At 51.4% G+C, this 20,958-nt stretch overlaps 2 protein-coding genes across 3 annotated transcripts in view; one reads left to right on the top strand and one right to left on the bottom strand.

Moving 5' to 3' along the window:
* Positions 1–621: 621 nt before the first annotated feature.
* mpnd (MPN domain containing) lies at positions 622–11,399 on the top strand. 2 transcript variants are annotated; one of them, XM_084458997.1, is made up of 13 exons: positions 622–770; positions 1,665–1,867; positions 2,960–3,181; positions 3,756–3,867; positions 4,033–4,114; positions 4,586–4,682; positions 5,598–5,670; positions 6,452–6,528; positions 6,856–7,024; positions 9,390–9,460; positions 9,649–9,738; positions 10,780–10,872; positions 10,991–11,399. In XM_084458997.1, the coding sequence occupies exons 1-13, from the start codon at positions 767–769 to the stop codon at positions 11,075–11,077; spliced, it is 1,380 nt and encodes a 459-aa protein (XP_084315123.1). In that variant the 5' UTR covers positions 622–766; the 3' UTR covers positions 11,078–11,399. The 2 variants fall into 2 exon arrangements, with proteins under 2 accessions (XP_084315123.1, XP_084315122.1); XM_084458996.1 differs by having other exon boundaries at positions 6,856–7,036.
* Positions 11,400–15,568: 4,169 nt separating this feature from the next.
* Positions 15,569–20,958, bottom strand: part of sh3gl1b (SH3-domain GRB2-like 1b) — a gene marked incomplete at its 3' end in the record, with an annotated part of 15,821 nt that continues 10,431 nt past the window's right edge. The window contains exons 8-9 of the mRNA XM_084458999.1: positions 19,522–19,652; positions 15,569–15,762 (exon numbers count right to left, since the gene is read on the bottom strand). Of these exons, the coding sequence (XP_084315125.1) occupies positions 15,569–15,762; positions 19,522–19,652 (325 nt within the window). The remainder of the gene's footprint in view (positions 15,763–19,521; positions 19,653–20,958) is intronic.

Genomic DNA, 20,958 nt, shown 5'->3' with positions numbered 1-20,958 from the left:
GTGATACCACGTTGACTAAATAAGCTACTTATAGGCGCCTCACTATGTCAATATTTTTTTTATAATTTCAAGTTCAAAAAGCAAATAGCAAAACAATCAAATATACTTGTAGGTGTGTAGGAAAATAAATGTGAACAATTATATTTATACCACTTCAAATTGGTTTGTTATTCGACTGTAATTAGCCTACTACAAATCCACATATTCAGGCTATGTATTTCTAGGCTATGAATTTCTTACTTGGCAGTTTGCCTACTATAAAAACCTTTTGACATTTTAAATTGACATCGAGCAGCAACCTACAACACTAGACCATCGAGGGAAGCATTCCCGGAAGCAGAAATAGATGAACGGATAATCAGATTATATATGATCTAATTGCACATCATTTATGGATTTCTAATTCCACTGTTTTTAAAGCGGATAGCCGGTGCCGCGTGGAGAGAGAGAGAGAGAGAGAGAGAGAGAGAGAGAGAGAGAGAGAGAGAGAGAGAGACGGTCAGAGAGGGGGAGAGAGAAGGACGGGAGTATGGAGAGAGAGAGAGAAAGGGGAGGGGAACTGACATTAAAGCAACACAACAAGGAAACTACACCGCAGACACAGGCGCCTTCATTTTCTCTTTTTCTATAATAGCCTGTGTGACGAACTGTGGTTTATTGGTAAAAAATATAGACTATAATATTCTAAGCACAGCTTCAAAGTGCCGCGAACAGAAAGGCATTTGACGGAGTTGGATGTAAACCGCTTTCCGACGCTTTCCGAATTATGGGTGAGAAAGATAAAGCAGATTTTAATTATTATTCTGGCAGATATGAGATATGCTACACGCCAGGCCTCGGCTCGCCGTGGAAGAGGCTGCAGAATACCTAAAAACAAAGCCTGATCATTTAATCTTTTAATAAAGGCAATTAATAAAGGCCGATTGAATTAATATTCAGTAATCCCGTGGAATTACATTCGTGTTATGATATTTCAGCCGGTTGAATAAGGGTATATTTAGAAATGGTGTTCCCTTAACGAGGGCCATACAAACAGTGATTAGGCTTTGGTCCATTCAACCCCGCTGCAATATCTACTACACATGCAGATGGCATAAAGAGACACTGGTCACTGGTAAGCGGCATGGTAGATACTTGACCTCCAGGTGAGTGACCTGATCAACTTGACCTCAGATTCAAGTTATTGGATTCATGTAGTCTTATCATGTGATGCTGACATCGAATCTGTCAAAGATATCACATGGACGATATCATCTAGATGCATGTATATAGCTACTCTGTAAATGGAACAGTCCCTCTATCAGACAGCAGGCTATGCAGCATGTGTTTGTGTGTGTTCTCAATTTAGTCATTTAGCAGATGCTTTTATCCCAAAGTGACTGCCAATTAGCTAGTTGGCGTTAAGTGCCTTGCTCAAGAGCACAACAGTAGACACTGATTGATGACTTGTGAAGTGGCTCTCTAACACCTGCTCACCACCCTAGTGGCCATGACTACTGTACCTCAGCTATAATAACAATAACAGGGTCTGGACCTGAGGACTATTTAAGAGCTGTTATTTCCTACCGTGCACAGTCTCTGTGTGTGTGTGTGTGTGTGTGTGTGTCGGGGGAGTGCGCACGCGTGCATATGTGTGACCGCTTCTTGTGTGTGTCTCTCCTCAGGCTCGGAGCTGCCCTCGTCTCCACAGGTGGTGGAGGAGGGAGGCGAGGAGGAGGAGGAGGACCTGAGTGGAGGAGAGGAGGCGGAGCTAAGGAGCTCGTGTGGGCGGGGCTCCCTGCTGACGAGGCGGGGCATCACCCTCCGAGTCCTGCTGAAGGACGGCCTTGTGGAGCCGGGCGATGGGGTGCTCTCTATACACTACCTGGTAATAACACAGTAATAACACTCTCTATACACTACCTGGTAATAACACAGTAATAACACTCTCCATACACTACCTGGTAATAACACAGTAATAACACTCTATACACTACCTGGTAATAACACAGTAATAACACTCTCTATACACTACTGTACCTGGTAATAACACAGTAATAACACTCTCTATACACTACCTGGTAATAACACAGTAATAACACTCTCTATACACTACCTGGTAATAACACAGTAATAACACTCTCTATACACTACCTGGTAATAACACAGTAATAACACTCTCCATACACTACCTACCTGGTAATAACACAGTAATAACACTCTCTATACACTACCTGGTAATAACACGGTAATAACACTCTCTATACACTACTGTACCTGGTAATAACACAGTAATAACATTCTCTATACACTACCTGGTAATAACACAGTAATAACACTCTATACACTACCTGGTAATAACACAGTAATAACACTCTATACACTACCTGGTAATAACACAGTAATAACACTCTATACACTACTGTACCTGGTAATAACACAGTAATAACACTCTCTATACACTACCTGGTAATAACACAGTAATAACACTCTCTATACACTACCTGGTAATAACACAGTAATAACAATCTATACACTACCTGGTAATAACACAGTAATAACACTCTCTATACACTACCTGGTAATAACACAGTAATAACACTCTCTATACACTACCTGGTAATAACACTCTCTATACACTACCTGGTAATAACACAGTAATAACACTCTCCACATCTCTCTCTCTCTCTCTCTCTCTCTCTCTCTCTCTCTCCACATCTCTCTCTCTCTCTCCCCATCTCTCTCTCTCTCTCCCCATCTCTCTCTCTCTCTGTCTCTCTCCCCATCTCTCTCTCTCTCTCTCTCTCTCCCCATCTCTCTTTCTCTCTCTCCCCATCTCTCTCTCTCTCTCTCTCTCTCTCCCCATCTCTCTTTCTCTCTCTCCCCATCTCTCTCTCTCTCCCTCTCTCTCTCTCTCTCTCTCTCCCCATCCCTCTCTCTCTCTCTCTCTCTCTCCCCATCCCTCTCTCCGTCCTGGCAGGGTAAGAAGTTTGTGGGCGACCTGCTGACCGATGGGAAGATCCGCTGGGTGGAGACGGGTCAGATCTTCAACTCCCCCAGCGCCTGGGCCACCCACTGCAAACGCCTGGTCAACCCGGCCAAGAAGTCGGGCTGTGGCTGGGCCTCGGTGCGCTACCGGGGCCAGAAGCTGGTCCAGTACAAGACCAGCTGGCTGCACAAGTACCAGCCCAGCGCCGACATGGTGAGAGGGAGGAGGAGGAGAGGGGGGGAGGAGGAGGAGGGGAAATAGGAGGACAGGAGGAGGAGAAGGAGGGAAGGATGGAGGAGGAGGAGGACAGGAGGAGGAGAAGGAGGGAAGGATGGAGGAGGGGGAAGGAGGAGGAGGACAGGAGGAGGAGAAGGAGGGAAGGATAGAGGAGGGGGACGGAGGAGGAGAAGGAGGGAAGGATGGAGGAGGGGGAAGGAGGAGGATGACAGGAGGAGGAGGAGGAGGGAAGGATGGAGGAGGGGGAAGACAGGAGGAGGAGAAGGAGGGAAGAATGGAGGAGGGGGAAGGAGGAGGAGGAGAAGGAGGGAAGGATGGAGGGGGGGGAAGGAGGCGTTAGGAGAAGGAGGGAAGGATGGAGGAGGGGGAAGGAGGAGGAGGAGAAGGAGGGAAGGATGGAGGAGGGAGAAGGAGGAGGAGAAGGAGGGAAGGATGGAGGAGGAGGACAGGAGGAGGAGAAGGAGGTAAGGATGGAGGAGGGAGAAGGAGGAGGAGGAGGAGGAGGAGGGGGGAGCGGTGAGTGTTAACATATTAACCTGTGTCATGCCAGAGCCTGATCAGCGAAGGAGAGGATGATGATCTGGGAGACGAGGAGGAGGAGGAGGGGAAGACCGTGGTGCTGGCGGAAGACAAGAGCAGGAAGACCAAGCCTGAGCTGCACGGTGAGACGCTAACCTCCGCTCTGGTCTCGGCTGGTCTCTCTGAGGTTAACCTTCGCTCTAATCTAGGCTAATCTATCCACATTTGGAGGCCTGGAGACTACATCACATTTCACAGTGTGGAGAGACGTCTCTCTGACGTCTCTCTGACGTCTCTCTTCTCCTCAGACATCAGCCTGCTGCCCAGGAGAGGGGACAGAGAGAGGATCCCTGTGAGATACTGCACCCTGGGGCCCAGAGACACCGCCAGGTACTGTGCAGCTCCGCTGGGTCGTACCATTCATCCCTCCGCAGACACAGCGCTGGGTCGTACCATTCAGGGTCGTACCATTCATCCCTCTGCAGACACAGCGCTGGGTCGTACCATTCATCCCTCTGCACACACAGCGCTGGGTCGTACCATTCATCCCTCTGCAGACACAGCGCTGGGTCGTACCATTCATCCCTCTGCAGACACAGCGCTGGGTCGTACCATTCATCCCTCTACAGACACAGCGCTGGGTCGTACCATTCATCCCTCTGCAGACACAGCGCTGGGTCGTACCATTCATCCCTCTGCAGACACAGCGCTGGGTCGTACCATTCATCCCTCTGCAGACACAGCGCTTGTTCTATTGGATGAAACTTACCGAGGACTCTGTGTGTGTGCGTGCGTTTGTGTGTGTGTGTACCTGAAAAGGTTAGAGTTCATGTGCACGCCTAACCTTTTATCTCACCCCAGGGACCCCCACACCCTGGTGGAGCTATCGGCCTTCTCAGCCATCAACCGCTTCCAGCCGTTCAACGTGGCCGTGTCCAGCAACGTGCTGCTCCTCATGGTGAGTTGATCCCACGCCAGCCGGCTGCAGAGCACCTGTGATGGTAAATGGTACACGGACTGCACTTATATAGCGCTTTTCCACCTTAGCGGCACTCAAAGCGCTTTACAATGGCCTCTCATTCACCTATTCACACACACACTCACACACCAATGGCGGTAGCTGCCATGCAAGGTGCTAACCTGCTCATTGGGAGCAATTTGGGGTTAGGTGTCTTGCTGAAGGACACTTCGACATGTGGATAGTCGGAGCTGGGATTCGAACCGCCGATCCTTCGATCATTGAACGACCCTCTCTACCAACAGACTACTGCACCCTGGACGCATGATTACCCTGAACGCATGATATTCATCTCTAAAACACACTTACAATTACAGCTCAGTAATAACAGGATAATACCATGGTAATATCTACACTACTACCAATAAATTACTAACAATTACCATAGTTACTAGTTACTAGTAGTAGTTACCTGTGTTCTGTAGTTACACAGCCCAGTCCCTTCTTCTCTTTACTTATTTACCTATTTACTCTATTTACTTAAGATGTTATTTATCAAACATCCTATTTACTGTAAGTCCATTATTTGTTGCAAGGAAACAGAGACAGTAGTTTCCATGTAATAATGTGGAATCCGAGCTGGAAAATGCAACCTTACCTGTTTCTGTTTAATTCTGTGGTTATAGCGTTCCTACAATCTCAGTTAAGCACAGGGTTTGTTTAATGTGGACCAATGAAAAGACGCAGAAATAATTAACAAGCGTTCCTTGAGCAAGACGCTGAACCCCAAAATAGCTCATGTGCGGAACAGTGGTGTATTCATAGTACCTACTGTAGTACTGGCCCGATAATGGACATGTTTGGTCAGTTGGGGCTCACTAGGTCATCCTGTACGTGTGTGTGTGACCTCATCAGGACTTCCACTGTCACCTGACCACCAGCGAGGTGGTGGGATACCTGGGTGGACGCTGGGACACCAACACACAACGTGAGTACAGTAACTACAGTAAACAATAACATGGGTACAGTAACTACAGTAAACACACAACGTGAGTACAGTAACTACAGTAAACACATAACATGGGTACAGTCACTACAGTAAACACATAACATGGGTACAGTCACTACAGTAAACACACAATGTGAGTGCAGTCACTACAGTAAACACATAACATGGGTACAGTAACTACAGTAAACACATAACATGGGCCTGCACCCCTCGTCTCTGGGGCCCACCGTTGCTCCGAGATCCCCTACAGTTAAGCCTGGGACCACAAGGTACCCAGTTACCGTGTGTGGCCACTAGGAGGCACTGTAGGAGTCTTGATGGTGGAGCAGCATTGTACCGACAGGAGACCGACGCACTCAGCTTCTCTTCCCCCCCCTGTGAGGAGGGCTAGCTGATGGAGGGCTAGCTGGTGGAGGGCTAGCTGGTGGAGGGCTAGCGGGTGGAGGGCTAGCTGGTGGCAGTAGCTGAAAGCAGAGTAGCAAGAAGAAGCAGCATGCTACAAGAACTACTACCACAGATCTACTGCACTGACGCATCACACACACACACACACACACACACACACACACACACACACACACACACACACACACACACACACACAGTAAACACACAACACAAGTACAGTAACTAGTGGCCAGCTCCCTCACAGTGATGGTCATTAAACATGGAACTTGGAAACATGGAACATAAAACATGGAACATGGAACATAAAACTGCTCCTACACTAAGCTCCTCCCTCTTCTTCTGTGTTGCCCAGTGCTGACGGTTCTGAGGGCGTTCCCCTGTCGCACGCGGCTGGGAGACCGAGACACCGCCTCCGCTGTGGAAGAGGAGGTAAGGAACACCTGAGAGACCATTTGAGAACATCTTACAAAACCTTAGAACATCTTACAATACCTTAGAACATCTAAGATCGAGAACCTGTCAGTCTTGCAGTGCAGCTGACCTAAAGGAATCTCTATCATATTCCTTAATTCATTCATTCATTCATTCATTCATTCATTCATTCATTCATTCATTCATTCATTCACTCCCTCACTCATTTATTCACTCATTCAATAACTGATTCATTCAATGGCTCACATGTAGTATGACCACTAATCTCTCTTTCTTTCTCCCTCTGTCTCTCTCTCTCTCTCTCTCGTCCAATGGCGTTGCCAGATCTGCCAGAACTTGTTCATGCGAGGGCTGTCATTGGTGGGCTGGTACCACAGCCACCCGCGTGGGCCCGCCCTGCCCTCCCTGCAGGACATCGACTCCCAGATGGACCACCAGCTCCGGCTGCAGGGCAGCAGCAACGGCTTCCAGCCCTGCCTGGGCCTCATCTGTGGTAGGGTCTGGGGTGAGGCAGGCTCTGAGTTGGGGCTGGTGGCTGGGATGTAGGGTTACGTTGGGGGGTCTGGGGTGTTGGGGCGCTGGGTTACGTTGGGGGGTCTGGGGTGTTGGGGCGCTGGGTTACGTTGGGGGGTCTGGGGTGTTGGGGCTGGGATGTAGGGTTACGTTGGGGGGTCTGGGGTGTTGGGCCTGGGATGTAGGGTTACGTTGGGGGGTCTGGGGTGTTGGGCCTGGGATGTAGGGTGACGTTGGGGGGTCTGGGGAGTTGGGGCTGGGATGTAGGGTTACGTTGGGGGGTCTGGGGTGTTGGGGCTGGGATGTAGGGTTACGTTGGGGGGTCTGGGGTGTTGGGCCTGGGATGTAGGGTTACGTTGGGGGGTCTGGTGTCTAGGGCCTGGGATGTAGGGTTACGTTGGGGGGTCTGGGGTGTTGGGGTTGGTGGCTGGGATGTAGGGTTACGTTGGGGGGTCTGGGGTGTTGGGGCTGGGATGTAGGGTTACGTTGGGGGGTCTGGGGTGTTGGGGCTGGTGGCTGGGATATAGGGTTACGTTGGGGGGTCTGGGGTGTTGGGGCTGGGATGTAGGGTTACGTTGGGGGGTCTGGGGTGTTGAGGCTGGTGGCTGGGATGTAGGGTTATGTTGGGGGGTCTGGGGTGTTGGGGCTGGTGGCTGGGATGTAGGGTTACGTTGGGGGGTCTGGGGTGTTGGGGCTGGTGGCTGGGATGTAGGGTTACGTTGGGGGGTCTGGGGTGTTGGGGCTGGTGGCTGGGATGTAGGGTTACGTTGGGGGGTCTGGGGTGTTGGGGCTGGGATGTAGGGTTACGTTGGGGGGTCTGGGGTGTTGGGGCTGGTGGCTGGGATGTAGGGTGACGTTGGGGGGTCTGGGGTGTTGGGGCTGGTGGCTGGGATGTAGGGTGACGTTGGGGGGTCTGGGGTGTTGGGGCTGGGATGTAGGGTTACGTTGGGGGGTCTGGGGTGTTGGGGCTGGTGGCTGGGATGTAGGGTTACGTTGGGGGGTCTGGGGTGTTGGGGCTGGGATGTAGGGTTACGTTGGGGGGTCTGGGGTGTTGGGGCTGGTGGCTGGGATGTAGGGTTACGTTGGGGGGTCTGGGGTGTTGGGGCTGGGATGTAGGGTTACGTTGGGGGGTCTGGGGTGTTGGGGCTGGGATGTAGGGTTACGTTGGGGGGTCTGGGGTGTTGGGGCTGGTGGCTGGGATGTAGGGTTACGTTGGGGGGTCTGGGGTGTTGGGGCTGGGATGTAGGGTTACGTTGGGGGGTCTGGGGTGTTGGGGGTGGTGGCTGGGATGTAGGGTTACGTTGGGGGGTCTGGGGTGTTGGGGGTGGTGGCTGGGATGTAGGGTTACGTTGGGGGGTCTGGGGTGTTGGGTCTGGGGCCTGGGATGTAGGGTTACGTTGGGGGGTCTGGGGTGTTGGGGCTGGTGGCTGGGATGTAGGGTTACGTTGGGGGGTCTGGGGTGTTGGGGCTGGTGGCTGGGATGTAGGGTTACGTTGGGGGGTCTGGGGTTTTGGGGCTGGTGGCTGGGATGTAGAGTTACGTTGGGGGGTCTGGGGTGTTGGGGCTGGGATGTAGGGTTACGTTGGGGGGTCTGGGGTGTTGGGGGTGGTGGCTGGGATGTAGGGTTACGTTGGGGGGTCTGGGGTGTTGGGGCTGGGATGTAGGGTTACGTTGGGGGGTCTGAGGTGTTGGGGCTGGGATGTAGGGTTACGTTGGGGGGTCTGGGGTGTTGGGGCTGGTGGCTGGGATGTAGGGTTACGTTGGGGGGTCTGGGGTGTTGGGGCTGGTGGCTGGGATGTAGGGTTACGTTGGGGGGTCTGGGGTGTTGGGGCTGGGATGTAGGGTTACGTTGGGGGGTCTGGGGTGTTGGGGCTGGGATGTAGGGTTACGTTGGGGGGTCTGGGGTGTTGGGGCTGGTGGCTGGGATGTAGGGTTACGTTGGGGGGTCTGGGGTGTTGGGGCTGGTGGCTGGGATGTAGGGTTACGTTGGGGGGTCTGGGGTGTTGGGGCTGGTGGCTGGGATGTAGGGTTACGTTGGGGGGTCTGGGGTGTTGGGGCTGGGCTGTAGGGGGTGTTGGTCCTGGTTTCAGGGGTTGTGTTGTGGGATCTGGAGTTGTTATGGGATTTATTTATTTATTGGAAGGTTAGCCACTTGAGATGCAATTTATGCAGGGTCCTCTGAAGTGTCCAGTGCTTACGGGGTTGGGATCTGGGGTTATGTTATGGATTCTGGGGTTATGTTATGGGATATGGGGTTATGTTATGGGGCCCAGGGTGTTCTGTCATGGTCAGGTGATATTTTTCTGTACGTTCACATCCCTGACCAGTCTCTCTCTTTTTTTAAGGTCCCTATTACCATGGCAACCAGGGTGTGGCATCCACCATCACGCCGTTCTGGGTGGTGCCTCCTCCAGAGGTGAGAGACCAAGGTGTAACCCTCCTCTTAGCTTACCTCCTTCACACTGGAGCTACACAAAACAGCAGGTGTTTCCAGAAGCAAAAAAAAAACGGAGACATCTTTTGATCTGTCCAACCCGACCGTCGTTCTCCGGTATTTCTGACCGCCATATTTCTGATCTTCCACATCCACTCTTGTCGCCGTAGCAACGCCCTAACGACTACGGCATCCCGGTGGCGGTGGAGGTGACGTACGTCCAGGACAACTTCCTGACCAGCGACGTGCTCAACGAGATGGTAAACGCTCACCTAGCGACCGCGGTAACCACAACACCCGAACTTTGACCTCTAGCTACGTCCTCTAGCCCAGCCAGCACCTCTTCACCAGAATCAAGACTCTCTCACCCTGACCCTAACTGTCCCTAGTGTCACCCTGATCTCTCTTTCTCTCACCCTGACCCTAACTGTCCCTAGTGTCACCCTAATCCTCCCTTTCTCTCACCCTGACCCTAACTGTCCCTAGTGTCACCCTGATCCTCCCTTTCTCTCACCCTGACCCTAACTGTCCCTAGTGTCACCCTAATCCTCCCTTTCTCTCACCCTGACCCTAACTGTCCCTAGTGTCACCCTAATCCTCCCTTTCTCTCACCCTGACCCTAACTGTCCCTAGTGTCACCCTAATCCTCCCTTTCTCTCACCCTGACCCTAACTGTCCCTCTAGTGTCACCCTAATCCTCCCTTTCTCTCACCCTGACCCCAACTGTCCCTAGTGTCACCCTGATCCTCCCTTTCTCTCACCCTGACCCCAACTGTCCCTAGTGTCACCCTAATCCTCCCTTTCTCTCACCCTGACCCTAACTGTCCCTAGTGTCACCCTAATCCTCCCTTTCTCTCACCCTGACCCTAACTGTCCCTAGTGTCACCCTAATCCTCTCTTTCTCTCACCCTGACTGTCCCTGGTGTCACCCTGATCCTCCCTTTCTCTCACCCTGACCCTAACTGTCCCTCTAGTGTCACCCTAATCCTCCCTTTCTCTCACCCTGACCCTAACTGTCCCTAGTGTCACCCTAATCCTCTCTTTCTCTCACCCTGACTGTCCCTGGTGTCACCCTGATCCTCCCTTTCTCTCACCCTGACCCTAACTGTCCCTCTAGTGTCACCCTAATCCTCCCTTTCCCTCACCCTGACCCTAACTGTCCCTCTAGTGTCACCCTAATCCTCCCTTTCCCTCACCCTGACCCTAACTGTCCCAAGGTCCAACCCCTACGTTCAGCCCAATGTCTCACTGGGTTCTACGTGTTCTCATTGGGTTCTGTGCGTTCTTGCTGGGTTCTGCAGATGCTGCTGGTGGACTTCTATAGAGGAGCTCCGGACCTGGTCCAATTCAACCAGTTCTGGTGTCCAGACACCACCATGATGGAAAAGATCAAGGTACAGTCACATGGACTACCGCTGGCATCCTCAGGCCTTCCTACACTAATGAAATCAAATCTAGATGGCATGTCCATCACATTCAGTTTTACCTCACCTGATTGGTTATCTCCCCCAGGGTTCCCTAGGTGGCCACGCCCCCAAGGACCAGGCCTACTCCCAGATCCTGGAGCATGTCTACAGCCAGCTGACCGGCACACACTGAGCTGACCCAGGGTGTGTGTGTGTGTGTGTGTAGCCAGCTGACCCAGGGAGTGTGAGTGTACTGTGAGTGTGCGTGCACACTGGGCTTTTACTGGTGGACCTTTGTGTGTGTGTGTGTGTGTGTGTGTGTCCTGGCTTGGACACCAGTCAGACTGTTAGCTGAATGTGCACTGTCCTAGTCGTCACGAAAACAAGGATCTTCCTCGTCCTCTTCCTCCTTGTGCTGTATCTAACCTGGTCGTGGTCCGTGGGACGCACGGATCACAACGCCTTTTAACTGCTGAGTAACTGTTCATTAAAACACACTGGAACTATTTACCCCAGACTCTGTGTGCTCTCTGTCTGCTCTCGTCCCAGGAGGACGACGATCCTCTGGCTCCACTACGGCTCTCATCCGTCTGAAACAGGGAACCAATCCACTGTAATTAATAACAGCAGCTCTAATGTAGCTATTGCGTCACATTCAACACCAGCGTCAGTTAAGAGCTGCAGTTTCATTTCTTGATTGTTGACGGTAGAATCAGGGCCGGCTCTAGACTTTTGGAGGCCCCAGGCACAAATTTCTGTGGCCCCCATTTGAGATTGAGATAAGTCCCACCAACCATCAAGCAATAAAGACCTGAGGTGCCGTCATCCCATCGTAACGGCTGTCATCAACAACAGTGATGCACTTGAAGTGATGACCCGAGTATCACATTCGGTTAGAGCCTCAGACAATCATCAATCTATTGCTGGGGGGGGGTCTTCAAAATGCGATTTTGATTGGTTTTTGATTGGCACGTACTGTAACCAATGAGAATGTTGACACTTTTTAGAGAGTTAAAAAAAAAAACAGTTTTGCGAGGTGGAGGCCTGAGGCATTTGTCTACTCCTCCTCTACAGTAGGAGGCGCCAGCCTGGGGTAGAATGTCCCGGGGGTAGAATGCCAGCCTGGGGTAGAATGTCCCGGGGTAGAATGCCAGCCTGGGGTAGAATGTCCCGGGGGTAGAATGCCAGCCTGGGGTAGAATGTCCCGGGGGTAGAATGCCAGCCTGGGGTAGAATGTCCCGGGGTAGAATGCCAGCCTGGGGTAGAATGTCCCGGGGTAGAATGCCAGCCTGGGGTAGTATGTCCCGGGGGTAGAATGTCCCGGGGTAGAATGCCAGCCTGGGGTAGAATGTCCCGGGGGTAGAATGTCCCGGGGTAGAATACCAGCCTGGGGTAGAATGTCCCGGGGTAGAATGCCAGCCTGGGGTAGAATGTCCCGGGGGTAGAATGTCCCGGGGTAGAATGCCAGCCTGGGGTAGAATGTCCGGGGGTAGAATGTCCCGGGGGTAGAATGTCCCAGGGGTAGAATGTCCGGGGGTAGAATGTCCCGGGGGTAGAATGTCCCAGGGGTAGAATGCCAGCCTGGGGTAGAATGTCCCGGGGTAGAATGCCAGCCTGGGGTAGAATGTCCCGGGGTAGAATGCCAGCCTGGGGTAGAATGTCGACGGCTGACGCTGATGGCTGCAGTAGAGCCATGCCGGTACCCAGCTGATTAAAAAACTGGTTGTGGAGACGTTCTGAAAAAGGTTCTACATTTTTGTATACAATAAAAAAAAAAAAACACGTAACGAAGGGGAAATAAAGAGACAAAGATTCTTTTTTTTTCTCCATTTCTTTATTCAAAGGGAGAACGGGGAAACGGGATGAGAGGAAAGTACAAACTGATAATTCATGAGAGAACATCATGGTTCGGCTCTGTGTTCGTGACATACCCAGAGTAACGAAGAAAAACCTCAACTAACAGACACATTTACAAGGTATGGTATAGAGCTACATGCAAAGATTAATTTAAAACATTTTCTTAAGGTTTCATATATAAAAAGGAATACTAATCGAGTGCCAGAATTATGTTTTCTCAAAAGATAATTCTGTCCCTCTTCGATAACGGATTAGATACAAATAACTCTTTTTAAAAAGTGTAGTAGTGTCGTGAAGGCGCAGGTGCACACGCGGGTCTGTACATGTGTGCGTAGTGTTACACCACAAAGCGCCGGAGAAGCAGAGGAGTGGCTGGCTAGGAAGAGACCGGTCCTGGTGAGTCTCTCCCTCCTGAGGAAACCAGCAGACTTATGGAGGGCGTATTTTGGGGGGAACTGCTCTGTGTGGTCCAGGAAGTAGGCTCTCTGTTGAGCGCTCTGCTCGCTAGGAAGAGGAGGACCAGAGGGGTGGGAGGTGGAGAGAGAGGAGAGGGAGGGAGCTGGAGAGAGAGGAGAGGGAGGTGGAGAGAGAAGAGAGGGAGGGAGGTGGAGAGAGGAGAGGGAGGGAGGTGGAGAGAGAGGAGAGGGAGGGAGGTGGAGAGAGAGGAGAGGGAGGGAGGTGGAGAGAGGGAGAGAGGTGAGAGACGGAGGAAGGGAGCTGGAGAGAGGAGAGGGAGGGAGGTGGAGAGAGAGGAGAGGGAGGGAGGTGGAGAGAGAGGAGAGGGAGGTGGAGTCTCTCCAGACCGGTGAATTGAATGGCACATGAGGTTGTGAGGAAACAGGACATAAGGAGGTGAGGAGACAGGACGAGGAGGTGAGGACAGAGGTTTGAGATCTGGCCACGGAATAGACCCGGCGGAGGGAGAGGGGTGAAGAGGGAGGGGTTCGGGGTTAATAAAATCTAAATGGCACCCCTACTGACACAAGAGATCTTCACAGTCTCATACTGTCCCTAGCCCTGCACAGGGACATGAAAACACACCTATATGCATGCATATGTGTGTGTGTGAGAGAGAGAGAGAGAGAGATAGACAGAGACAGAGACAGGGTGGCTGCCAGCAGCCTCCTGCAGAGGCACTCAGACCAACAGGTGCTTGGTAGGGTCAGAACAGAGCAGAGCAGCTATATGGGACACAGAGGCTGGGTGTGTAAAGCAGAGGTTATTCACCAGAGAACATGCCTGGGCCGAGGCCTATAACCACACATCAGGCATGTTAAACCACCATGCACGGTAGGGCTATAATGAGACATCAGTTTCAGTATGAGCTTCTGTCTGTCTCCTCTACTGAACAGATGAGACCAGATTAAATGGTAAATGAACTGCACTTATATAGCGCTTTTCCACCTTAGCGGCACTCAAAGCGCTTTACAATGGCCTCTCATTCACCCATTCACACATACATTCACACACACATTCACACCCCAATGGCGGTAGCTGCCGTGCAAGGTGCTAACCTGCTCATTGGGAGCAATTTGGGGTTAGGTGTCTTGCTCAAGGACACTTCGACATGTGGACAGTCGGAGCCGGGATTCGAACCGCTGACCCTTCGATCACTGAACGACCCGCTCTACCGTCTGAGCTACAGCCGCCCCCGTTGGATTTGTTTCCTGGGCTGAAAACTAAATAGACGCTTCAGTTTGTCTCACACACACACACAGACACACACACACACACACACACACACACACACACACACACGCACACACACCCACACCATCAAATCAATCTCATTTTGGGTCCAAGGTGCACATTACCATTTGAGCTCATGTACTTTAGCCCATTGCTATCACACGACTCCACAGGGCTGGTGACACTACGGTGACACAGTGGAACTACGACAGCGTGTGAAGGAGGAAACGTCAGGTAGGCCATGTTTGTTTGGCGTTCTATCTGTGCCGGGCGCCAACATGGAGCCAAAGCTGCTCCGAGGCGTGCTGGAGCCACAGGTATGACGTACCTGACTCCTCCCTCTTCATGGGACGGGTGGGGGGGGCAGAGGGAGGGGTATAGTGGGGGTGGTGGGAGGGGGGCATCTCTATCCAGGCCTAGCTACAGTCCTGCCAGGCACCACAACAGCAAGACTTCACATAGAGGTGTTTCCACTCCTGACCAGCAGGGGGGGCCATTAGAGCATTGTTCAGTTTGAGGCGCTGTGAAAGAGTTGGGACACAGAAGATATTCAGTCCAAGTTGAAATGTACACGATCTGTCTCCAGTCCTGGATAAAATACGTTTGGGACCGAGGGACATGGTGTGTGTTTTGCAGGGAAAACTCAGAGGCCAGCTGAACTGATACGTTGGTGTCCGGTACATGTTGTTCTGTTGACATATATCTTACAAAAACACTAAACGCTAGATAATAAGATTCTGACAGACGTCTCAAATCTTTTCTACAAGGTAGCTGAACAAAGGACTAACCCTAACATTTAAAGCAAGGCGGGGGCGGGGGTCTCGTTCCCGGGGTTCGTTGGCCTAAACGTCCCCCCCGTGTGTGGGGAGACATTCTGTCCATTCTCTCATCCCTCAGGAGGAGGTTCCATATTCACTTCTTCTTCCTTGTCAACAGGGCTGGGGGGCAGAGGGTTCTGATCTGGAATGTTCTCCGTCTTCTGAGTTCCCCTGCGTTTGTCGCTCCGGAGATGCAGATGACGAAGGGACGACGATGATGACGATAAAGAGGACGATGAAGACTGTCTGGCATATTCGACAGGTTCCTCATCTCCTCCCTCCCTCCCTCTCTCAGCCCTCTCTCAGCCCTCTCTCTCTCTCTAGTGAGACAGGGGCACCACCACCTCCACGTAGTTGAGAGGGAAGAATCCTGATTGGCCGTGCAGCATGCCCTCGTACCAGTTCTCGTCGATCTGATTGGTCAGGGTGATGACGTCGCCCTCCTTGAAGCCCAGCTCGCCCTCGTTCTCCGGCTCGAAGTCGTACAGAGCCTTACAGCACGGCTGCTCTGAGGCTGAAACACACACACGCACACACACACACACACACACACACACACACACACACACACACACACACACACACACACACACACACATTAACAGAGAGAGGGGGAGACGGAGAGAGAGAGAGGGGAGAGAGAGCGAGAGAACAATGGCAGGAGAGAGGGAGAGAGCAGATAGATGGATGTGTGTAACATTAGAACATTAGAACAGATCTCCACTCTGGTGTCAGCGTTTCACACAGCAGTCAGTTAGCTTGTAGCACACCGCAGAGAGCACAACAACAACAACAACAACAGGGTAAAACAAACAGACCGTAGAGAGCACAACAACAACAACAACAACAGGGTAAAACAAACAGACCGTAGAGAGCACAACAACAACAACAACAACAGGGTCAAACAAACAGACCGTAGAGAGCACAACAACAACAACAACAACAGGGTAAAACAAACAGACCGTAGAGAGCACAACAACAACAACAACAACAGGGTCAAACAAACAGACCGTAGAGAGCACAACAACAACAACAGGGTGAAACAAACAGACCGTAGAGAGCACAACAACAACAACAACAGGGTGAAACACACAGACCGTAGAGAGCACAACAACAACAACAACAATAACAGGGTAAAACAAACAGACCGTAGAGAGCACAACAACAACAACAACAGGGTGAAACAAACAGACTGCAGAGAGCACAACAACAACAACAACAACAACAACAACAACAGGGTCAAACAAACAGACTGCAGAGAGCACAACAACAACAACAACAACAGGGTTAAACAAACAGACCGTAGAGAGCACAACAACAACAACAACAGGGTCAAACAAACAGACCGTAACGGGACGTGGTGAAACGCACAGACGCACAGGCGGAACATGCTAGAAGGCCGCCCACATCGGTTCCAGTCTGACGGGGCAGGAGACTATGGCAGCGGAACGTTGGTGTGTGAGGAAAGAGCAGGAAGTATTAACACACATGCGCATCAGTAGTAACCACGGTTACCACACACCTGGTCTGCATCCAGACCCTTCATAGACCACACCCCAACCCCTAGAGACCCTTCATAGACCACACCCCAACCCCTAGAGACCCTTCATAGACCACACCACAACCCCTAGAGACCCTTCATAGACCACAACCACTAGAGACCCTTCATAGACCACACCCCAACCCCTAGAGACCCTTCATAGACCACACCACAACCCCTAGAGACCCTTCATAGACCACACCACAACCCCTAGAGACCCTTCATAGACCACACCACAACCCCTAGAGACCCTTCATAGACCACACCACAACCCCTAGAGACCCTTCATAGACCACACCACTAGAGACCCTTCATAGACCACACCACAACCCCTAGAGACCCTTCATAGACCACACCACAACCCCTATAGACCCTTCATAGACCACACCACTAGAGACCCTTCATAGACCACACCCCAACCCCTATAGACCCTTCATAGACCACACCCCAACCCCTAGAGACCCTTCATAGACCACACCACAACCCCTATAGACCCTTCATAGACCACAACCACTAGACCCTTCATAGACCACACCACGACCACTAGACCCTTCATAGACCACACCACAACCACTAGTACTGTAGTACACCCACAATCATGTTCTACTCCACCTACATCACACCCTGATTACAACTCTCTCTCTCTCTATCTCTCTCTCTCTATCTATCTCTCTCTATCTCTCTCTCTCTATCTGCTCTCTCTCTCTCTCTCTCTCTCTCTCTCTCTCTCTCTCTCCCCCTCAAATTCTTTCTCTGCCCTTCTTTTTCTATCTCTCTCTGACCTCAGGCAGTCACACACACACACACACACACACACACACACACACACACACACACACACACACACACACACACACACACACACACACACACACACACACACACACACAGACCATTCTTTTTGTCTCCAAAACAGTTTCCTCATTGTATCAGTTTACCCGGTTGGCAGTTGATTTGGGGCTGGGCAGAGCAGGGAGCAGGACACTGTCCACTGACTCTCAACCACCTCCCTCTCCTCTCCTCTCCTCTCCTCTCCTCTCCTCTCCTCTCCTCTCCTCTCCTCTCCTCTCCTCTCCCCTCCCCTCCCCTCCCCTCCCCTCCTCCCTCTCCTCTCCTCTCCTCTCCTCTCCTCTCCTCTCCTCTCCTCTCCTCTCCTCTCCTCTCCTCTCCTCTCCTCTCCTCTCCTCCCTCTCCCCTCCCTCCCCCCCCCCCCCCTCTCTTCTCTCCTCTCCTCTTCCTCTCCCTTCCCCCCCTCCTCTCCTCCTCCTCTCCTCTCCGTTCCCCTCCCTCCCCCCTCCTCTCTTCTCCCTCCTCTCTTCCTGTGCTTCCCCTCTCCTCCCTCCCCTCCCCCCCACAGTAACATCCAGATCTCTGAGCTCCCTACCAGCGCATTATGACCGGGGTTTGGATTTAGTTATTTATTTTGTTTACAGCCTTTATTTAACCAGGTGAAAGCCCATTGAGACACTCGGTCTCTTTTTCAAGATGTTTACATGCCCCTCCCCTGGGGTCAAACTACAGCCCTGTGGGGTGACTAACCCCCCACAAACTACAGCCCTGTGGGGTGACTAACCCCCCACAAACTACAGCCCTGTGGGGTGACTAACCCCCCACAAACTACAGCCCTGTGGGGTGACTAACCCCCCACAAACTACAGCCCTGTGGGGTGACTGACCCCCACAAACTACAGCCCTGTGGGGTGACTAACCCCCCACAAACTACAGCCCTGTGGGGTGACTAACCCCCCACAAACTACAGCCCTGTGTGGTGACTAACCCCCCACAAACTACAGCCCTGTGGGGTGACTGACCCCCCACAAACTACAGCCCTGTGGGGTGACTGACCCCCCACAAACTACAGCCCTGTGGGGTGACTGACCCCCACAAACTACAGCCCTGTGGGGTGACTGACCCCCCACAAACTACAGCCCTGTGGGGTGACTGACCCCCACAAACTACAGCCCTGTGGGGTGACTAACCCCCCACAAACTACAGCCCTGTGGGGTGACTGACCCCCCACAAATTCATTTCACTGTCTCAAGCTGGTTCACATACCACAGCCGTGACCAGACACTAGCTACGATCGACAAGTTAAATCTCAACAAAGCCACTTTGAGAACATTCAACGTTCCAACTAGCCAGGCAGCGAGGAACCCGGCTCAACTGACACATACAGATATGACCACACACACCGCTGCCTCTCCCCACCAGGGAGCAAAGGGCGCAAAAGTGACCACCGCTTGTTCACTTAGAAAGTGACTCAGTGACTGGCTTCCTGTCTCAGGAACAGGAAATGATGGTTACTAGCCCTTCACACACACATGCACACACACACACATCCTCTTACTGTCTGACAAATACCCACACACACACACCAACCGTCTGACTCACGCAATCTGTGTTTCCGAAATGACAATCTGGCAGGTAGGAAAGGTTCTGGTGACGTGACAGGAAGAAGAAGAACAAGGTCAACTGGAGAAGAGAGTTAACAGATGATGGACCCACCTCCTGTACACACACACACACACACACACACACACACACACACACACACGCACACACACACACACACACACACCACACACACACAAACGCTTCAAACCTTACATGATGAGACAAGAAAGTGTGTCTGTTTGTGTGTCTGCTTGTGTGTGTGTACATGTGTGTTTGTGTTTGTGTACATAGGCTGTGTGTGTGTGTGTAGGAGTAGATCAAGCAGGTGAGCGCGTCTTACCCGAGTTACGCGCAGGTGGAGCCACCGAGGTCGTGTAGCCGCCGTTTGATTGGTCGCTATCTCCGAAGTCATAGACGGGCTTGGGCTTGGGCGTGTACTCCCGACGTGGTCGAGACTGGGCCTCGTTCACCCTGCAGACACAGACAGAGAGTTAGTGAAGTCAAGTCAAACTTTATTTATAAAGCACATTTAACCCTTTTAACCCTGAAAATAAAGTGACAACATTTCGAATATTAATTGGATTTTCCCTATAATACTAGAAAGCGCAATTTCTCAGCTTTCAGCAAGTGTTGGAGTGAGGAATTTTTTAGATTTGTTAGATATTTTTTTTATATTATTAAATATTTGTTAGATATTTTTACATGTTCCGGTGACGTGGTCGTATTCAAAGGGTTAAAAACAACCGTGGTTGACCAAAGTGCTGTACAGAGAGCGAAGAGGCACTAAAATAATAAAATATAATAAATAGCAAATAACTAGAGAGGATCAGAAAATACAGTACATACATAAAATATAGCTGCAAGTAGTGATACCAGTGATACCAGTACACAGTGGCAAACTATCCGAGTCTGACTGATGAGAAACTGAGAAAGACATTAACTATGTACAGACTCAGTGATCACAGCCTGGCCAAAGAGACTGGCCGACACAGGCAGACCTAGAGAAGACAGACTGTCAGCTCTGTCCACAGAGACCTGGCTGTCTAGAGAAGACAGACTGTGTCAACTCTGTCCACACAGAGAGCTGGAGACAGAACGTGTCCTGCTACAATGTAGAACATACGAAGACATTAGAACAAAGTTCTTGACCAAAAAGTAAATGCAAACTCCAATACTTTGATACAGTCTCTTACCAGACTAAAACATATGCAACTTGGAGAACATAGAAGCGCCTTAGAAGCAGCAAGATATGTGAGTGATGTCACAGCCTGAGAGAAAGCCAGCACAACAACACATAACAGCTGTAGTTAATCACCTCACAGCTCACACTCTGCAAGAGAGAGAGTGAGGACAGCACTAGTCTGACTCAACGGATTCAGCGCTTACAAGGATGACGCCTTGTCATTCGTTGTCACAGTGCCCGATCAGTGGCGAGACTGGCGACGCAAATTAATCTGATTCGGGCAGAATGGTAATATGTCCAGCCAGACCTGGCACAGCGTAAACGAAGTGTGGAGATAGGTCTGGCTATGCGACACTAGGACAGCACTGCAGAGAGAGAGAGAGAGAGAGAGAGAGAGAGAGAGAGTTAGGACAGCACTGCAGACAGAGAGAGAGAGAGAAAGAGAGAGAGAGAGAGAGGAGAAAGAGAGAGAGTTAAGACAACCCTGCAGACAGAGAGAGAGAAAGAGAGAGAGAGAGAGAGGAGAAAGAGAGAGAGAGTTAAGACAGCTCTGCAGACAGAGAGAGAAAGAGAGAGAGAGTTAAGACAGCCCTG

The sequence above is a fragment of the Borostomias antarcticus genome, assembly GCF_949987555.1.
Source record: "Borostomias antarcticus genome assembly, chromosome: 26".
NCBI classification, from domain to species: Eukaryota; Metazoa; Chordata; class Actinopteri; order Stomiiformes; family Stomiidae; genus Borostomias; species Borostomias antarcticus.
The sequence above is the reverse complement of the archived record's forward strand: the minus strand, read 5'-3'. Positions and strand labels throughout refer to the sequence as shown.

What these genes read in the sequence shown, in the direction of transcription:
- mpnd (XM_084458996.1), top strand. An exon ending in GACCAAGCCTGAGCTGCACG is followed by an intron (nt 3,868 to 4,032) that starts GTGAGACGCTAA and finishes TCTTCTCCTCAG; the next exon opens with ACATCAGCCTGCTGCCCAGG. An exon ending in CTGGGACACCAACACACAAC is followed by an intron (nt 5,671 to 6,451) that starts GTGAGTACAGTA and finishes TGTGTTGCCCAG; the next exon opens with TGCTGACGGTTCTGAGGGCG.